This window comes from Manis pentadactyla, chromosome 3 (assembly GCF_030020395.1).
Source record: "Manis pentadactyla isolate mManPen7 chromosome 3, mManPen7.hap1, whole genome shotgun sequence".
Lineage (NCBI taxonomy): Eukaryota > Metazoa > Chordata > Mammalia > Pholidota > Manidae > Manis > Manis pentadactyla.
The window spans coordinates 206602194-206622351 of NC_080021.1; the positions used below are offsets into that span (position 1 = coordinate 206602194).

Here is a 20158-nt window from a genome sequence, read left to right on the forward strand (position 1 = left end):
GTGTTTTAACACTAGCCACTTTCTTGGCCTGAATTTCCCTGAGGGATTTTTCATTCACTGCTCCCAAGTGACATTAGCAAGCCCTCCCTGAACCATTTCTAACCATCTTCTATAACAGGAGCATGGATCAAAGAGTTGCCAAGGAACCAGAATATAAAAGTCATATTAGGCTCTGCTTAGCACAACCTGCCAATCTCAACCTAACTTTCCTCCCACTGACATTCAGAATCACCTTTATCAGATACCTTTCTAGAAGGTCACATTTTTAGTCTGCTCAAAGTTAAAACATGTCACTTTTTTTCTGACTATAAAGTTAATACATGATCATTTGGGGAAAGTTAGAAAAAGAACTGGAAGCCTAAAATAAATCATCCGTGACCTAACCATCCAGAGGTGAGCTCTCTTAACATTTTGGCATATCTCCTTGCAATGTAATTTTTCCTTATCTTTTTACATTGTTAGGACCATGCCATGCATTCAATCAGAAACTATCCATTTTTAAATTAATATTATATCAAATAATTTCCACATATTCTTCGAAGTTCTTATAAACAACAGTTTAGTACCTGCCTAATATGATATTGTATGGATGCTACATAATTCACTTAGTATAAATTACGCTTTTTAAAATGACATTCTATATTAAAGCCTTATCAATGTTTTCCCTATAATCTCCCCTCCTCTTTATGATGAATTGATAAGGGTAAAATTACTATTTTAAAGGGCATATTTCCTTTAAGGTCATGAGTATACATGGAGCACCTGATATGTAAGATATTAAACAAATACAAATATATATACAAACAAATTAATCCCATAATTGCTGCATTCTCCCTACCAGTACCTAAGAGTATCTGTCTCCCTAAAACATTGAGTAAACAATGAACCAACGCTGAGTATTCTCATTTGTAAATCCTACTCAGAGCACACACACACATACACACACAGGTGTGTATACGAATATACTGAAGAGTACAAATCATTAACAAAGAAGGAGAAAGAAGATTATACAGAACCAAAATGTCTATAAAATGGCCTATAGTTCTTGGAATTCAAATAACACCTGCCAAAATACATTGAAAATCAAATGCAATAATGTAGGAAATGCGGACGATGTGATATGAAACTTTAATATATATTAGATTTAGAGCATCTATAAATAACACTCTTTAGACATTTTCATCAAAATAATCAGATAAAGCTCACATTTCCATACTTTATATCTGAAAACTAATTAATAACCATGAGTTTAATGTCCTGTATGTGTTAAAATTTTTAAAAAGAAATCACATCATAACTGTCTTCATTTCCCTACTTGTAGTTCTCGTTGGTGCCTCTGTCTCTCATCTCCTTTGTTCTCCCTCCACATCATACCTCCTAAGAATCCCAGGCCCCCTTCCCACCACTTCCGCAGGCACCCTACCTTGAAGATGCAGTTTGCTCTCCGTGCTTTGCAGAAGGACAGAACTCACAGAGTCCAGATTGTCATAGCTGTTACAGCCCAGAGGCCCAGTGCGTGTCTCTGTGACCTGGAATGGGCATCAAGGGTGACAGATGTGAGACCCGTGCCCTTGTCTGGGACAGACCCTGCAGAGTCAGCCGCCGCAGAGCAAGCCAGCCAAGTCCTCTGGCCTGAGCCAGTGACCACTTCCTGCACGCCTTGCCCATGCCCGGCTATCACCACACGGATGTTGGGGTAGCAGAGCCATTGAGCACACAGACTGGAGCCATTCCTGGTTTTCACTTCCCACGGTCACTTTAAGTACCAGGGGAGTGAACAGGCTGAAAGCACTGTAGTATCTCCTAAAGCATGGGCTTTGGGGTCAGGAGAATCACTGTTCAGTCCTGGCTGTGTCATTTATTTTCTGGATGACCTAAGGAAGTCATTTAACTTCTCTAAGCTTCTGCAACCTGAAGCTGGTAAATCCTTCCCAGGAAGGATGCGAGACAAGACAGGATGAGTTTAAGTGCCTGACACATGGCGTGTGTTGAGAAATGGGCATCTTACCACCAAAAATCTTTATAAATTTTAATGAGTCCATATGCATTATTATCAGGCAAGAACTATAAAAGAATCTCCAGTTTCCAAAAAGGCATTGCTTTTGGGCACAATCAGTACCACGACAGAACAAAACACCCCAATCCTAGGGCGGTGGTCTGCAGGACATTGGAAATACCTAAGGTGCAAACAAGAGGGGGACAGGAGCTCAAAAAGACAACTTGGAAATAAGAACAGTTTCCAATGAAAAGAGGTTTCTTCATACTTTCAGCCCCCACTTCCTATTTTGTAACACAATCACGTGCAGGGCTGTTTTGAGGTTTGCATCCAGCCATAAAGACACAGCACCCATTGTCACAGGGAAGGACAGCTTGGGAGACAGCCACTTGAATCTCCAAATGCCAACACAGCCGTTTCCAGCTGGGAAATCTTGCATCACTAACTTGCCCCTTACTCAGCCTCAACTTCCCTATCTAGAAAATGTTAGTAATCCTCTTACCCACCTCAATATGTAAAAAGCCATTATATTTTTGAAAGGTTTAGCACTTAGGAGACAGTATATAAATGGAGAATTACTAGGCTTTGGGGTTTTTTTTTTTAATAACCTATTCTTTTTTCTACAAAATAATAGCAGAGTTTTTATTGAATGAGACTCAAAACTACCAATTCATTTTGCCAGAGATATCCTGGGGAAGAAAACCAGGGGCAAACTTCCCCACCCGGGTGAGTGGCTCGTCTCATTGCTGGCAGAGAGGCAATTCCAGCCAGCTGGGTCTTCAGGTAGTGTCAAGGAATGGCAAGAATAATCCAAGTCCCAGACTGTGTGTGGAGAAGACAGTGCCACTGTAACCGCGGCTTCTTGAGTGGCCTCTGTGCAATTGATCTGAGAAAGTCCTCGGAAGGAGGCAGGCTGCACTTCCAGGGTGCATAAAAGATTAGTTTGAATGTCTCAATCCTGCATCCTGTCCAGCAGGGAGAGAACCATTTGGTGATAATGAAAACCAAGGCTTTGCTTCCCTCCGACTCTGACGGCTTCATCAAGATCTGTCTCTCCTGCCGACTTCCCCTCACAACGTAATGCCCCCGATATAGGCAGTTCTTCCCGGAGAGCTGCCTCTTTGTCCATCTGATTTACTTCCCTCTTTCCTGTCTCTCTCCTCCAGAATGCTCTGCCCCCCAACATTTTTCTCTTCCCTTGGTCAATTTCTGACTCATCTGCCTGAGCCTCCCTCCACACGAGCCCCCACCTCCCCACTTTTTCTCTAAAGATGCGTGTGAAAGCCTTAATATAAGGCAAAGTCTGCATTTTATTCAGAAATCAGACTGAAGACTGAGAAGTAAAATGCAGGTATATAATCTGGTTTAAGAAAACTTGAGATGAAAAACATCTGCACTGAAACCCTCAGAAGAACTAATCCTTTATATCAAAAATGTCCTCCCTCATTCTCTTTATAAAGGTAATCTCTGAATTGCATTTAAGATGGAATCGATTTCGTTTTGTTTTGTTAAAATTCTTGTTCTCTGAGGCATTGAATTGAACATCTAGAGCTGCTCTAGTTAATGTAGCTATTTAAATTAAAATTAATTAAAATGAAATAAACTTACAGACTTAGTTCCTCAGTGACCACATTTCAAGTGCTCTATAGCCCCAGGTGACTAGTGGCCGCTGTCTTGACCTGCACAGGTATAGGGCATTCCCACCACCTTGCAAGGGTCTGGTGGACAGTGCTGGTGCCAGACTGCCTGTTTTGTAAATAAAGTTTTATTGGAACACAGCCTCACCCATTTGTTTCATACTGTCCATAGCTGATGTCTGCACTATAGCTGCAGAGTTGAATTGTCGCAACAGAGATGTTATGAATTGCAAAGCCTGAAATATTTCTTACCTGGCTTTTTACAGAAAATACGCACTGGTCCCTGGTCTAGAGAGTAGAGTTCAAGCCCCTGTTAAGGTACCCTAACTGTTTAACCCTGAATAAGTCTTTAACTCTTAGATCCTCAGTTTTCCCATCTGCAAAATAGGAGAAGGGGTGGAGAGGATGAAAAACACAGGTTTTACAAAATTGCTGATCTAGGCATCAGTAATCTGGCTCTTGCTAGGTCTGTGACCTTGTGAAAATCATTTGCCCAGTGTAGCCTGTTTGTTCACCTAGAAGCGGAACCTGAAAATCATCCACACAGGAGAACTTTGAGAGTGAATGAGAAGATAGTTGATAATTATGCCACGACCACGGCCAGGGCTGCCCTAGGATATCAGTACCTAGGGTCACCCTAATGACCAGGCGCATGGGCACTTGGCAACATCTGTCAGAGTAGTTGGCAGGGGCACTGCTAGCTCCATGGGTATAAAGCCAGGGATTGTATCTGCCCTTCAATTTGAAGAATACCTGGGCTGTTGTCTTAAGGCCTTACCACCCCACCCACCCCCAGGCCGCACCTTGATTGCTCCAGTTGATATCTGGATCTCATGGAGCCTCCTCATGGTGCCATCACGGTCGACAAAGTAGGACGATGCAAGCTGGTGCAGAGCTTCCACACTTTGAGTAGCATTCCCTGACTTCCTGTCGAGGCGACTTTTGTCCATGTACATGGTCAAGGCCTCCTCCCCTGCATGGAAAAGGAAAGTTCAGGCAGTCTGTCAAGCTTTGGGGAGGGTGGAAAGGCTCCAGGGTCTTGATGCTGAAAATAGCCTTGAACCTCCTACTAATTTTGCCCAAATTTTCTTCTGCCTCTGAAAAGCAAAAGCACAGCAAAAAGAGCAACAGTGCAGAGGTGGCTGTAAGCACCAAGCTCCATTAGGATGAGGATCGTGGGAAAACTTAGTTTTTATAACTATGTCAAGTCCAGCCCCTATGAATCTACTTCACAGTTCTCGCCAGCGTCACCTCTAAAACACTCACCTCCTCTCTGAGGCACAGTCTCTCCTGTATAATGGTGGATTTGCCATAGATGATCCCTTCCCCTCCGTTCCTTGTGTTGCCTCATCATCACTCGTTCCTCTTTCCTCTTCTTACCTCTTCTCCCTCCTCCTTCCCTCCTTCCTTTCTTCTTCTCCTTCAGCTACCCCTTCCCAGGCAGATGATGGACAGATGGATGGGATAACTGAAGAGATGATGATAGATAGAGAGCAGCTAGAGAGATAGATTACATAGATAGATGGATGACGGGATGGAGGGATGGCTAAAGAGGCAGATTAGATACAAATGATAAATAAGACATAATGACAGATACAGATAGTGAAAACTTGTGCCTACGGAGAGAGGAAAAACTCAACTATCATCTCTATGAAGTCAGACATTACCTATATTAACCAGTGCTTTATCCCTTGTACAAAGTCCAGTGCTTGGCATACAGCAGATAGTCAGTAAATAATACATTTTTTTGTTCACTCAATAAATATTCTTAAATGCCTACATATGCCAGGCGCTGTGCTTCTGAGAGTGCAGTAGAGAAGAGGTTCGGTCTGGGGGAAATGGGAGATGACAAGAAAGTTAGGTATTTGGAGGAAGGGAGATTAGAGAGAGAGAGAGAAAGAGAGACAAATATATAAACATATCTTTTCCTGCATAATGTTTTCCTTGAAAATACATGCATAGATTACTAACAGTACTAACTTATGGTGCCTTTTATTTTGAGTAACAAGGTGTATCACCAGAACTTCAGAAATGAGGGTCCAGAAATGCCTACTAAATAGATCCAATCACTGTGCATCTGGTTTCACTGTCTACTAACTGTGAACTTGGAGATGTTTCTTAACCTTTCTGTTCCTCAATTTATTCATAAACAAAATAGGAGAAGAATAGCATCTGTTCCATAGAGCTATTCAGAAAAATTAATCAATTAATATTTGTAAGGTCCTTATATTAGTGTCCAGTTTATTGCAGCAATCAAAATTACCTGGAGTAGTAGTAAAAGGCAGACCTCCTGGATTGGCATTAGCTGTCTAAGCAAGTTCCTCACCCTCCCTGATGCTTCAGTTTCTCTACGTGCAAAACTGGGGATCCTAATCATAGGGTGGATGGGAGTAAATTCATTAATTACATAAAGTGCGTGAACCCTGCCTGGCATATAGCAAGCACTATGGGAGTGACTGTTCACTACTGTGATTGGATTACTGCAAAATATCAATTGCATGAGATTTATCCTTACATCTAATCAACCCAGTAAGAGGATGGTTGGAGTATGAACACTATCAATATTCCCTGAGGACAAAAGCCTGACATCTAAAATAAATGCAATGTATTTAGAATGATGATTACCTTTGCAGTTAAAGAGGAAAAACAATTTGCTTACAGGACAGTGGTTATCCTAGGAAGTGGGTTCTGACCCGCAGATAATTCCTCTGCCTCAATCCCTCCATGACTGCTTCTAGAACACAGTTCTATTCAGTTATTCAGAGTTCTCCACATGTAGCCTCCAGTCTGTCTTTTCAGGGCTGTCTCCCACCATGCATCCCTGCCAAACCATTCCTTCTGCCTCCATGATTTGTTCTTGCCAATTTCTCCCAGGCTTTTCCTCAAATTCTTTTCTCTGCTTGAACTGCCATTCTGTCCCTCCCTAAATGTCTGACTGTTGAAATCCCATCCAGCTTTCTAAGCCCAATCCAAATGTCATTTTCTCTTACTTATCCTCCTCTGTTCTTGACCTGAAAGACTCCTAAACACTCATCAAAACCCACTGAAGCATCACCTTCTTGGTGAGCTTTCCCAAATCCACCCTCACTCCAGGAGAGATGTAATCACCTTCCCTCTATCATTCTCTAGCCTGGCCATTCAGTTTAGCTCAGCAGGCAGGCACTAAGCATTTTGTGTGCACTGAGCACTTTGGCAGGCACTGGGAGTGACAAATGAATAAGATATTGTCCCCATTCTAGAGTCACTGAGTGACTACAAGCATGCTGTCCAGTAGGGAGCCACTGGCCAGAGTGTCTATTGAAATGTGGCTAGTCCAGATTGAACACGTAGGTGTAAACCACCCAGCAGATTTCCAAGATCTGGAAAATGAAAAAGAAAATAGAAGAAAAAGAAAATACCTCACTAGTAATTTATTCTAATGATTATATGTTGAAATATTTGGGATATGCTATGTTAAATAAAATGCATTGTTAACTTGATTCTCCCTCTTTTTTTTCTTTAAAATTTAAAATTGTAGTTGTGAAAAAGTTTGAAATGGCATGTGTGGCTCATGTTCTATTTCTACTGGACAATACTGGTCCAGGGAGAGAGAGACATGAGGGGATCATTTCACTATGCCAGATGACTAGCGAAGGTGGAGGGATACCCAGAGTGGACCGCAGCCCTGGAGGAGGGTGCCCACACCCCTGTTAATAACGTATACACCAGGCAGTGATGACCCGTTCTCTTCAGTTGCATTTCTCCTCAGTCTGCTCTCTCCTGAACGAGTGCGCCATTTCTTCTGCTTGTTGGGCCTTTGCTTTTCTGTCTTCTCCTGGCTACCTTTTACTCCTCTCTCAGGTGTCACCTAAGACAGCATCTCTTCTGGGAAGCCTTCCCTGAATCCCCACTCTTTATTTAAACTAGATTAAGAACCCTACCCACGTGCTCCTACAGGCTCTTTCATTTCTCCAATGCGTCACCTATCACTTTTCCTAGTGATTGTTTAATGGCCTGTCTCTTTATGTAGAGGAGAAGTCCTGTGAGGTTGAGGAGTATGTACGTCTTCCACCATTTCGTCGTCATTGCCTAGCACAATACAGGCATGTATTACATGCTTAACAACTGATGAGGGTATTTATGGGTGAATGAATAAATACGGAAGTGATCCAGCTCTACAGTGTGTATCGATTGACATATCTGCCTCAATTACTAAACTGCAGTCTTCCAGTAAGAAGATTCATCATCATCGAAATTGACCTCTGGTTTTTCCACAGCCTAGAATAAGACACTCATGTTTGCATTTTCCCATGAAGCTTACGTAAGTAATGCAGGAGGACATGAACGTCCATCCATTGGACTCCATAGTGACCTGAGTAGATGTGGTTTAACAGTGACTTTACATATAATTAGACTTTGGCCTCCAAACGCAGTGGGTAGTGGCCTTGGAGAACAAGAGCTCTACCTGATTTTCCTTTGTAATGTTTCCAATGCATTTCCTGGGTCAGATGAAGAGCAGATGTTCAGCTGTCATTCAATGGTTAAATGGGTAGATGGATGGAAGTGTGGATAGATGACTGAATGGATAGCTGGATAGATACATGGGAGGAGAAATAAATGATTAAGAAAGTGAATATGCTACAAGTTAGTGCCAGGAGGCAGAGGAAATAAATATTCCAAGTGTCAGCTCAGGCTCTCCAAGGGGCCTGTGAAAGAGAAGGTGAAACCAGCCCAGTTCCCTTTGGACTGAAAACTGACAGAAGCAAACCTTAGATCAAGAGGGGTTAATGGGCTTCTTGCTGCATTATTAAGACTTAATTTCTTGTTTATTAAGAGAATGTTCTGTTTAGATTTGCTTTCCCATTTGGGCATTCCTGCAAATTGCCTCTTCACCCCACCCAGGCCTTTCCTCAGTTTCTGTTCTCCAGGGGTTTTGCCTTACTCTCTGCAGCACTATTTTTCAGAGGGGAACAAAGTGGAACTCAGACCCACAGGCAGTGGGAGATGCGGTGGGAGCTGATTGCTTTCCCCTTACGTCACTAGGGGATATGCTCCCAGATGGGGGCAGGGATGCCTGGACTGTAGGACATCTCTCATCCTTTCCTTCAGAGTCCCTGTGACTTTATTCTCAACCTTCCTCTTGGTCACGGGGAGATCTCCCAAAAGGCAGGGTGTAGAATAATGAATATACAGACAAACACACAAGTATGCAACCATACATTATGAGCCTCATGCATAAGATGATCTCTATGCCATACCCACACATACCTGTGCAAGCTCACATATACACATATATATGTAACCTGAATTCACATGCATGAGTCCCATGTATCTGCATGTGCACATTGCCTATGTATGTATGCCTGCATATAGATGAACTTACATCGAGGCATAGGTAGGCATTTGTACACATCTGTCTATGCAGGTAAGTGTGCACTCCCACACACACATGCAAACTTAATCATACATATCACATAGATACCCAGGCTCCAAGGTGCTTCCTTTGGCCCTAAATATGATTCTCTGAGGGACTGAGGGAAACTGCTATCCTGTTTTCCTTTGTGTCATTCCAAACCCAAAATATTTCCCTTCACCACCCTCCATGAGAAAATCACCCATACTAAGTACTTTGAGTTTAATCAATTTCACCAAAACTTGAGGATTCCATGGAAATGTCTTAAACATCAGCCCTCCCACCACTTCCACCTCCTCCTTCTCACTCCCTTTCCTTTCTCTTCCTTCTCCCTCGGGAGCCAAACAGATGCATTTACTTGTCCTACATGCGACAGTTTAAGAATCATCTTTTGTTGTTTGAATATGCCCTTAGGAACTCACCTGACACCTCAAACAGCTTATCAGAGCATTTCTCCTAAATGAACATGGTGTTCTTCTTAGGAAAACATTGTAGTGAATACAGTTTTCTGCACCTCTTTGTATTGAGATGGAAAACTGATATCTGGATAGGAAAGTGAATTTCTCAATGTCTCCTGTTCATCTAGAGAGTGGCAGGAATGGGCATTAATCCTGAGTCCCCAGGCTCCTTACCCCAGTAATGGCATTCATTAGAGGAATAACAATAACAACAACAGCAATAGCAATGATTTGTTAATTGCCAAACACTGTGCTAAGATATCCTTTTATCTAATCATCACAACATGAAGGAAGTGCTATTATTATTTCTATTTATAAAAGAGGAAACTGAGGTTTAGAGATGTGGGTACCCTCAGTGCCAAGATGACACAAAACAAGGGGGAACAGGAGGCAGGATTGGAACCCATGTGATCAAACTCCAGAGCCTGCCCTTCCTTTCTCTACAGCTTACCGAGCCTTCTCTCCCACTGCAGGAGGAGGCTCTTAAGAAGTACGTTTCTATGAACGAATGAATGAAATGATGATGCAAAAGGACCTCATACAGCATCTGGCACATTGCGTTCAATCACCAGGAAACCTTTTCCCCTTCTCTCTCCTCACTCGTCCGTGTTCAAGAATGGAGGGAACATTAAGGGCTTGCTGTCCAACACCAGAACTCAATCCAAAGCTTTGCATATTTTAAAATGTTGTGCTATAAAAACAGGAGAGGACAAGGCTCTGTGAATAATTCACCACCTTGCCTTGGAGAAATTAAAAATATATTTCACTGCAAAAGAAAGGTCTTTGTTATTTGGGACTTCCAGGGACTAGGATAGAACACAGCTTCTAATGGAAGAACTGGATGGGTTGCAATATTTTTTTTTGTCCAAGTGAAATGGGAGGTGGAAGGAGTTCAAAGAAAAGGGTATGTGTTAACGCAATACCCAGTGCAGAAGTGATATCATTTCCCTTTATGATAAAATAGAATATGTACTACATGATTTAACATTCAAAGTCCTGCTTAATATCTGACTAGCAGCAGGCAACAAATATATACTGGCTGGTGGTTTGGGGAGTGAGTGGGCCAGTGGGAGAATGAGTTGTTTAAAAGGATATCTGATGCTGGGTCAAAAACAATGCAGGCTTTCTGGACAAAGGAATATCCTAAGTTAAACGTTAAGGTGAACTGTTTTGTTTTTAGTTTAAATAAATTAAATTTAAAAAAAAAGCTCTGAGCTTTGTCACTTATTAGCCATAGATCTTCTTAGTCTCAGCTTCTTTATCTTTAAAATGGAGATAATTTGACTTAATTTGCAGTTTTTGAGAACTAAAAACAACATACGATGCCTACTGTGGGCAAATACTCAATGGCAGTGGCAGCTGATTATTGTAAGAATGAGTGAATTTACTCAACCAGCCTCCCACATTCCCCACAGCATCAAATTCCTAATCTGGTCTTCCTTGAAATGTACACTGGGCACTCAGCTTAGAAAGCTGCACCACCTTCCTTCTGCCTAGCCAACTCCTCTCGAGCTAACCTGTCACTTCCTCCAGGAAGTGTGTACTAACCACTCCAGCTTGTAGGGTTCACCCTTCCTCTGAGGGAGATCAGCTGGTGTACCTCAGTACCCCAACCCTGCCTCCATCAATTCACCGATCTTGTTTAGCTGGGATGGGTCATATCGAAGTGCACCATATAAACTCCAAGCTCCCTGAACAGGTGGCCCACAGTGCTCCACCACCAAAGAGGCTCTCCCAGTTCAGTGGACCTGGTCATCATGGCAGAAAACTGATGTCCGAGGGATTGTAGCCAATAATATGAAATGATGCATGCAGGCGTGACCCAGAATCATCTAAATGCACTAATTGCTCCCAGTTCCTTTTGTTTTGCATTTTGTTTCTCCCATTTATCCTCCTGTCTTCTTATTCCCTTAGAGATTGATTGGACTTGATGGGGAGGGATGGGTTAGGCTGAGAAGGGTGGAACAAGTGGTCTGCTTTCCTTGTAACCTGCTCCAAGTTCACGGAAGGTATAAATGATAGCTGTATATAACATGATAACCTCAAGTTATCAGTCCCCAAAGCAGCCTTAAACAAAGGTAATCCTCTAAACAACACCTGAAGTTTAATTATTTCCCCATATTAGACTACATTCCAAAGGCATAATATAATTAATTAAACATTCCCAATGAACTGAGCTAATTCCAAGGTGAAACCATATTTTCTTCGAAGTTAGGAAACTGTCAGGTTAGACCATCCAGAGAGTGGCATCATCTGCTCTGATAATGATCACAACCAAGACAATTTGGTTTACCTGCCAGTATAGGCTGTCGAGGGATGTACGACGGCAGAGATGTTAATTCGGCTTTGATCCTAGGGAATTCCACCCTCCCCACCCAGACCTGAAGTTACCACAAAACTAGACACCAGTGGCTGCCAACCTACCTCCCAAGGTGGCAGAGATGAGAAGGTGGGTGCCGTACTTTTTGATGATGGTATCGATGAACTGCTGGGTGGTGGGTCTCCTGCCAAGCAGGCGGATGCTCCTTTGAAACTCCGGCATCAGGGGCACTGGATGACGGACCAGGTCTCTCCTCTCAATGGCTGTGTTCCTCACCTTCCAACGGGCAAACTCCCTGGGCAGGAGAAAGGAGCGAAATCCCTCAACTTACACCTCTGCCCCCAAGCCAGAGAGTCCACCCAGCCGTCCCATCCAGGCATTTTTCTTTAGGTGAGAGAAAAACAACAATTATTTGTAATATTTGTCAGATGGTACTTAGACCTGGAGCTCTCAATCCTCTTTGGCCAACAAATATTTATTGAGCATTGCTTGTGTCATGTTGCTTACAGAACATATGAGGGATACAAAAACCCCTGTGTCTAGTTGCTTAGCCATCTCTCTCACTATTTGTGAATGACACCATAGAGATGCAATTTTCTTAGGTACCTGGTACATGTTACGTAGTAGGAATCATAAGAATGCTAGCTGGATGACTAAATAAACAAATGAGTGGATAGAAGGAAAGGAGGGGTGAAGGCAGGTAGGCTATATGACAATGGGCCAGACCTAAGGAGCAAAGCAGCTTGGGACCTGTTCTAGACGATTCCAAAATCAAATAATTGGCCCAGAGCTCCATTTTATGCAAAAATGTAACATGCACTCATTGGAAGAATCTATTATTTGGAAGAAATTAAGCTATGTTCTAAAGATCATGTGGAGAAACTTGCAAATTTCCCTTCACTCATGATAGAGGAGATCAAGACTGAGGGGCATTGAACTTGGAAGTGCAATTCAGAGTCTCACTTTGCCTCCTGTAAACTGTGCGGTGCAGTCTTGGGCAGAATATGCCACTTCTTTGCACCTATGTTTCCTTATCTGTAAAATCCAATTAATAGTATCTATTTCCTATCTCTGGTGCACAGATTACACAGAACATAGGGTGTGAAAATATCTTTGGAAGCTGCCAGGCACTAATCTAATGTGAAAGATAGTTTTATAACTTTATTTCCTCACAAATTTCCAGACATGTAAATCATTAAACGTTCATGAACAATGAACAAGGAGCATGCAAACTGAATACAAGTAGAAATTTGAAGGACCTTGGTTCAGGTTGCTTTTGTTTTAATGACAACCTCCCTTCCTTCCAAAGATGAAGCTCTCCCTGGCACTAGCTCTCTGACCTGCCTGAGTTACAAGGTCAAGGTCCCCGGAGAAAAACATATTGGCCAAGAGGGTTGTAAGGTCAGCCTAGATAAAATGACGGAAACCAGTATTTAATGAAAAGGTCTCTCTCCTACCCCAAGATGGGAGAGCTGAATGAAGGAAGGGGCATGGAGCATGAAGAAGCAGAACAGGGTGGGAATCAGGCCAGAATCCACCCTGTAATTCCGTGGGTGAGTCTGACTCCTAATGCAGAGGAAACAGTCTGAAAAATGCTTTCCCAAGCCTCAGAGCTTAAAGTCTGTGTATGCTTAACTCAGAGCATAGTTCAAATTCTAAATAAAGTCAGCTCAGTACCTTTCTGTCGTAGGTACCTATTAAGTTCATCCTCTGCTCTCGATGAACCTTCTTCACAAGGCACCTACTAAGTGCAGGGTGTGATGTCTACAGGAAGTGGGGGCAGACACATCACAGTCACAGTCCCAGGTCCTTAAGAAGTTATATACATTTGGCGGGGAAGATATTTCCTGTTTATTGTGGATCAGCTTCACAGGGGGGATCATATCTGAACTACAGTTGAAGTTCAATTGGGATAAACAGAAATATGGTTTAAAAAAAAGCACAACTCTCCACATAAGCAATGGCAGAGCGAGTTGCAGGGGATAAAGAATACCTCATGGGAAGGGCTGAACAGGAAGGGAGGTGTATGAAGAAGGGTATGTGACAGGAGATGAGATGGAGCAGCGGGTGGCCAGGTATGGGCACAGGGCAGGAGACTTGTGAGCCCGCTGAGGAGAATTTTGTAGGTGTAGTAGGTGACATGTGACATGGCTCCCTATGGTCCCCACACCCTGGTGTTCACTCCTGTGTTTTATCCCCTGCCCTGGAGTATGGGCTGGACTGGACCCAGTGACTTGCTCCTAATAAAAGGAATGTGAAAGCTATGGAATATTACTTTCACGGTTAGGTTACAAAATATCATGACTTCCATTTTGCCTGGCCTGTGTGTGTGTGTGTGTGTGTGTGTGTGTGTGTGTGTCTTGCTCACTGCTGTGTTGTGAGATGCTCTATGGAGAGAGCTACACCGCAAGGAGCTGAGGAAAGCTTCCAGCCAAATGCTTCTGGGGAACTGAGACCTCACAAGAAGCGGGTCCTAACACTGAGTGACCTGGGAAGCTCACCCTTCCCAGATGAGCCTTGAAATGACTAACTCTACCTGGTGAGAGCAAGGCCACCCAGCTAAGCCACACCCAGGTCCCTGACCCACAGAAACTGGGAGATAATAAAAACTGTTGTATTAAGCTACTAAGTTGCAGGGCAATTTGTTATTCAGCAATAGATGAGCAATAAAAGGCAATGAGAAATGTCAGATATTTCTAAGGGAAAAGGGAAAAAGAAATTTCCTCAGCAACTTATTCCTGAAATTTATAAACTTATATATATGCAATTATGAAATTTTATATACACATATAAACATACATTACAAGTACATAGTTACACGTGTGTGTGCATATATACATAAATCTCTTCTATTCATAGTTTATGACCTTGGGTTACTACGTTTTTCAAGTAAGTACAGTTATGTTCCTCAAAAGTAACATTTACACACAGAGCGGTTAAGCAACGTGTCAAACGTCACACAGCTAGTTAGTGGTAGAGCTGGGAACAGAAAGCTGGTATTCTGATTCTGACAATCACTCTTTTAATGTAGATATTGAGAGGTAGGATAGAAACCATAAAACCTATATTGATGCAAAGGAATAATGCCACCACCACCACCACCAAATTACAAACCCATGATTCAATTCCTTCTGCTTTTTTTTTTTTTTAACAGTCTCCACAGTCTTCATGTTCACAAGCGATACACCCAAGGCCTGCCATCTGTGCTGCTTTGGTGATAAAACTAGGGAGGAAGCTGATGCTGAGAACCTGGCTCCTCCCTCACAGGATGGCTGCGAAGCCCAAGTAAGGGGATGTCTGTGACCTGCTAAGCACAGTGCAGGCACCCAGAAAGAGCTGGAAAACTGGAGGTGTCACTGGGAAGCACTGACTCTGGGCCAGGCATGCCCTTCAGCACCACGGACAGAGTTCCTAGTCCTAAAACTGTTCCATTTTACTGGATAAAACTGGATGTTTAGGAAAGCTATTAAACTATGGCCTACTGTTTGCAATGGTCATTTTAATCAGAGGGATCAGATAGGGAGGGTCTCTAACGCAGTCTGGAGGAAGAACTGGGGTGGGGGCTGGGGTGTCAAGTGTCCTGTACAAGTAAAATCTTGAAGAGAACATAGGGTTTGGCCAAAGACAGGGAAAGGGCATTTCAGGAAGCTCCATGTGCAAAAATGGAGGTGAAGAGAGCATAGAGCAGTTGGAGAGAGAGGAATGCATGTGCGTGTGCAGTGTTTGTGTGTGTGTAAGTACATGTGATATCTACATGATATGTAGTAACGACAGAGAGGTTGTCAAGGACACATGACGAAGGGTCTCATGTGCCAAATTTATGTTATTAGATTTCAGTCTATAAGCTCTGTTCCTACTGGCCAAAAATCTACACCAACAACGTTCAGAGAATGAGTTTGTGTGACATGGTAACCATCATGGGGCAGTAGAAACAAAGACTGTAATAGTCACAGGATTCTATAGTTTTATCCTTTTCCAAAATGCACTTAAGTAAAAGGGCTTCACTGCATCTAGATCTACCCAGAAGAAGATTTAAACATTAGAGCTAAAATGGTTGATTTATGTTTTCCATATTTGTGCACCTACTATTTTTCCAGATATGAGGATATAGCAGTAAACCAACTGAAGTCCTGCTATACAAGAACTTAAATTCTGGTGAGAGTGGGCAGATAATAAAGAGACAAACCTGTAACATATAAGATGGGGAGAAGGATGATGAAGACAAAACAGAGGAAGGAGGTTGAGATGCCCAGAGGTGGGACAAGGGTCTGGTTTTACATAGATGGTCAAAAAAGGGCTTCCTGTTTGATGACACTGAAGGAGAGACTTGAAGGAAATGAGGAAGAGACCACTTGGTAGGAAATGATCTAGGAAAAAGGAACAGCAGGCAGGTGCAAAGGTCCTGAGGTAGGAATATGTTTGTCACATCTCAGGAATATTGATGAGATAGGCCTCGATGAGTACATGACTAATCGGAGCAGATGAAAGAGAGATAGGGGAAAAAAAGTAGTGAGATGAGGTTGGCAAAGATCTAAAAAGGCTATGTTATATTTCATGAAGACTTATTTTTAAATCCTAAGTAATACAGAAAGTCAAAAAATGCTTCTGAGCAATGACACAATCTGATTTACATTCTAAAAGAGGAGCAGTCAATCTTTTCTTCTGTTAAGGGCCAGATAGTAAATATTTTAGGCTCTGCAACCATAGGTATCCTGTACAAGTAGAATCTTGAAGGGAACATAGGATTTGGCCAAAGACAGGGAAAAGGCATTTCAGGAAGCTAAATGTGCAAAAATGGAGGTGAAGGGAGAATCACAGCTACTCGGCTCTGTCCTTGAAGTGTGAGCAGTCACAGATAATACATGGCTGTGTTCCAATAAAACTTTATTTATAAAAGCAAGAGGCAGGTGGGATTTGGCCCACAAGCAGCATGACCCCTGTTCTAAAAGCATCACTCTGATCCCTTTCATAGAATTCATCAAATCCAACTCACTCAATTCATGGATGGGAAAACTAAACTTCAAAGACATTATTTGCTGAAGATCACACAGCAAATGACTGGCAGGGCTGATATCAGGGCTTTAGGGATCATGACTCCAAATGCAGCGCCCTTTCCACAGACACATGCCACTTAAAAAATAAATAAACAAATAAATAAATAAATAAAAGAAATACAGGCAAGTGGAAAGCCTTGGTTGTAATGTTGTCTAACTGCTCTGCTGGCCCAGGAACAATTTCATGTAAGCTCTCAGTGAATTGAGCACCACATAGAATAAATCTTTCCTTCTGAGCCCACAGAGCAAGCAAATTCCCCTTGGAGGAGAAGGCAGAACTCAAAATGGCACAGGATCCGTGGAATATGCTTATGCCCAATTAAGCATCCCAGCAGGGCAGGCAAACCAATTAGACTCAGATTAAAAAAAGGATCCTGGATGGAAGGTACGGGGTGGCTGCAGCAAGGCCCATCTCACTGGGGGAGCAGGACGCGAGAGGCAGGTTATAACAGAGGCACAGGAGACTGGGGCCAGGCCTGCAGGATTTGGGATGAGGCTGGAAAGAAAACCACAAGCCCGACGCTCTCTTTTTAAAGTGAAGCACTGCTGTTACAGGAATTCTCCCTCATTGTCTTCAATAGCCTTCTGCTTTCCTGCACACACACACACATGCACGCATACGCACACACACACACACACACACACACATACACACATACATTGCATGTGAGGTTGCGCTGAAGAAGGAAAAGACTGAGGCAAGAGACCTGACTCTGTGCCCTTGGGAAGGGCTAACTCTCCAGGGAAATGAAATCAGCTGACTGTATTAGATGACCGTCGGCTCGGTATCTCTCAGCCTGGGATCTGGAGGTAGAAGTCTTGGGTTAAAATCTGACTGCCACCAATTAGCTGTGAAATTGTGAATGAGTTTGCTTACACTCTATATAGAATGCAGATGTCATCCACGGGAAGCCTGTCTATCTTACAGGGGTGGGTTTAGGATTCCATGAAATCATGCAACACAGCACCTAGAACATGATAAGCCTTCAATAAAGTGTTAAAGTTATTATCAATATTTTATCATTGTTGCTACAGTTATATGAGAGGCCCCATTGGGAAACCAGGTGACAGTGGATGGATGGTGGGCTGGGAGAGGAAACAGTCATGTTCTTTTTAAGGTTACTTAGGGGTAGAACTGGGGATAGGAGGGGTTTGATCCTTGTGAACTATGTTAAAAGGAGTGGGCCTGAATTTAAGAAATGGACCAACAGTTTATAAAATCCCTCTCATATGCAATGGGAACTAAAACCATGCATCTTCCCCAGCTGAAATAATGGTCAGAAAAGTTTGTAAATTACAACAGGGTATAGGCAATGGAAGCTGCTCTCAGTATTATTATTACTATTTGCATTGGGCACACTTATAATAATGTTTATATTGCATAAAATTCTATTTTTTTCTTTGCTTATATGTTAAATGGGAGATGGTAATTTCTCCTTCTCGTGGTTGTAAGGAAAGAGCTTCCCACAGTACTGGGCCCGCAGAAGTGCTGGAGAAACGTGAGTTCTCGCTATTGTTTTCTAGATCAAGGCTTCACTCTGAAGGGAAGGATCGCTTCACTCTGCTTTACAGAGCATGTTTTGCAGCTTTTTCTTTTTTCACTTGACTCTGATCTCATAGCAGAAATAGTTGGAGGTGGTTTTCAAAAAACACACATACTGTAAAGACTTAGAAATACAGAAAAAAGGAAAAAATAAAGGGAAGAAAATAAAAGGACGTTTGGGTTAAAATTAGCATGCAAACTTAATCCTGTAAGGATCTGACTACTTTATAGAAGTAGACTACAGATATTTCTGATCTTCCTTGCAGCCAAAGGAAAAAGGGAATCACAACCAAAAGAGCCATACAGTGTAGAAGATAACAGAGCAATTGTTGTTCAAAGTTGTTGAAGAAGCACACGTTGCTACAATAACAAGCAAACATCTCCCATGGTTTCTCACACAGTGATGGATGTAGTTGATGCTGATATATGATATACCAATGTTTGATTGGCTCCATGTAGCCTAGAGCATATGTCAAAAGCATCATCATTCAGTAGAGCAATTTCCTGAGAGTCAAATATTATCCTCCAAATACATAACTCTAGTGTTGTGACTTAATCCAAGGATAGAATTTAGAATATTTTATAGGCACTGCACCCCAATAAATGTTTGTTGAAAGCGTAACTGACTAAAGTTATGGGATGTTTGCATTTGTTTATTCCTAGGTGGCTTATCCCATTGATTGCATGAGCTAAATTTGGAAGTGGAATAAAAACAAGTCGCTGAGTGTCTGGGTGATGGGGGTGGGGGAATGTGGGACCACTTCCATCACTGTGAGCAGAAAATTATCCCCAGAGATGAACAAGAGGAATCACAGAGGAGGAGAGTGAGGAGATGAAATCACTGAGCTGAGAGAGAAACAGAAAGAGAGAGAGAGAGAAGAGAGAGAGCACATTCTCTTGCCTGCCATTCTCAGCCTCTCCCCATGGTCCCCAGCCAGCTCAGGGAAAGGCAAGCCCAGGACAGGTGCGAAGGGGAAATCATGCATCTTAACAAGCAGGGGTGAGGGGAGGAAGAGCCAACAGCAGAAAAGAAAAAAACACCAACAAACAAAAAAATCTGAAAACGTGATTAGAAAGTTTTAATTACAGGTGAAGACACTGACTTAACTGTAGTGAATAAAATAATCCTTGCTCACAATTTGTACATGAGCTCTTCTATTTTTGAAAGTGTGTTCACTTAGGTAATAGCATTTTATTCTTATACCAACCCCAGTGGCAGTTCTGAGGGCTCTCATGGGAATAAAGTTCAGAGAAAACAGGGGAACTTATTCCAGCAGCAGCTTCTTGAAATGGAGCTGTTCTCACTTAGCAGAAACTTGAGAGGGAAGAACAGAAACACAACAAACACACTTGGAAAGGTCAAGCTTTCATACAAATGGACCATTTCCTAACAAGCAAGTGGAATTCTTCACAGAACATGCTGGTACTGGGGGCAGGGGGCCCAACAGGGGTTATGGAATTCATTGTGGGGAAAGCAGCTTAGAATGCATTTTCTTTATTTCGCTCTTTAGTTTCCTGAGATGCCCTCGGTCACCTGAGCCACCTCGACACCACCCTGAATCCAAGACATCAGGATGGAAGGGCTTTTGAAGGGATTATCCAAGGACATTGCTGTCATTTCACAGATGAGGAAACGGAGGCCCAGGGAAGGAGAAGGGGCTTGCCCTAGGCCACAGCAGCACTGGTGGCAAGAGGGACTAGAATCTGGGTTCCTGATCTCAGATCCAGTGTCCTGTTTCCTGATCCACTGTCCCGACC

At 42.6% G+C, this 20158-nt stretch overlaps 1 protein-coding gene across 1 annotated transcript in view; it reads right to left on the reverse strand.

Moving 5' to 3' along the window:
- The window catches only part of BRINP1 (BMP/retinoic acid inducible neural specific 1), a 173030-nt gene that overhangs the window by 50154 nt on the left and 102718 nt on the right, over nucleotides 1-20158 (reverse strand). Inside the window, exons 3-5 of the mRNA XM_036915504.2 lie at nucleotides 11908-12098; nucleotides 4437-4606; nucleotides 1424-1529 (exon numbers count right to left, since the gene is read on the reverse strand). Of these exons, the coding sequence (XP_036771399.1) occupies nucleotides 1424-1529; nucleotides 4437-4606; nucleotides 11908-12098 (467 nt within the window). The remainder of the gene's footprint in view (nucleotides 1-1423; nucleotides 1530-4436; nucleotides 4607-11907; nucleotides 12099-20158) is intronic.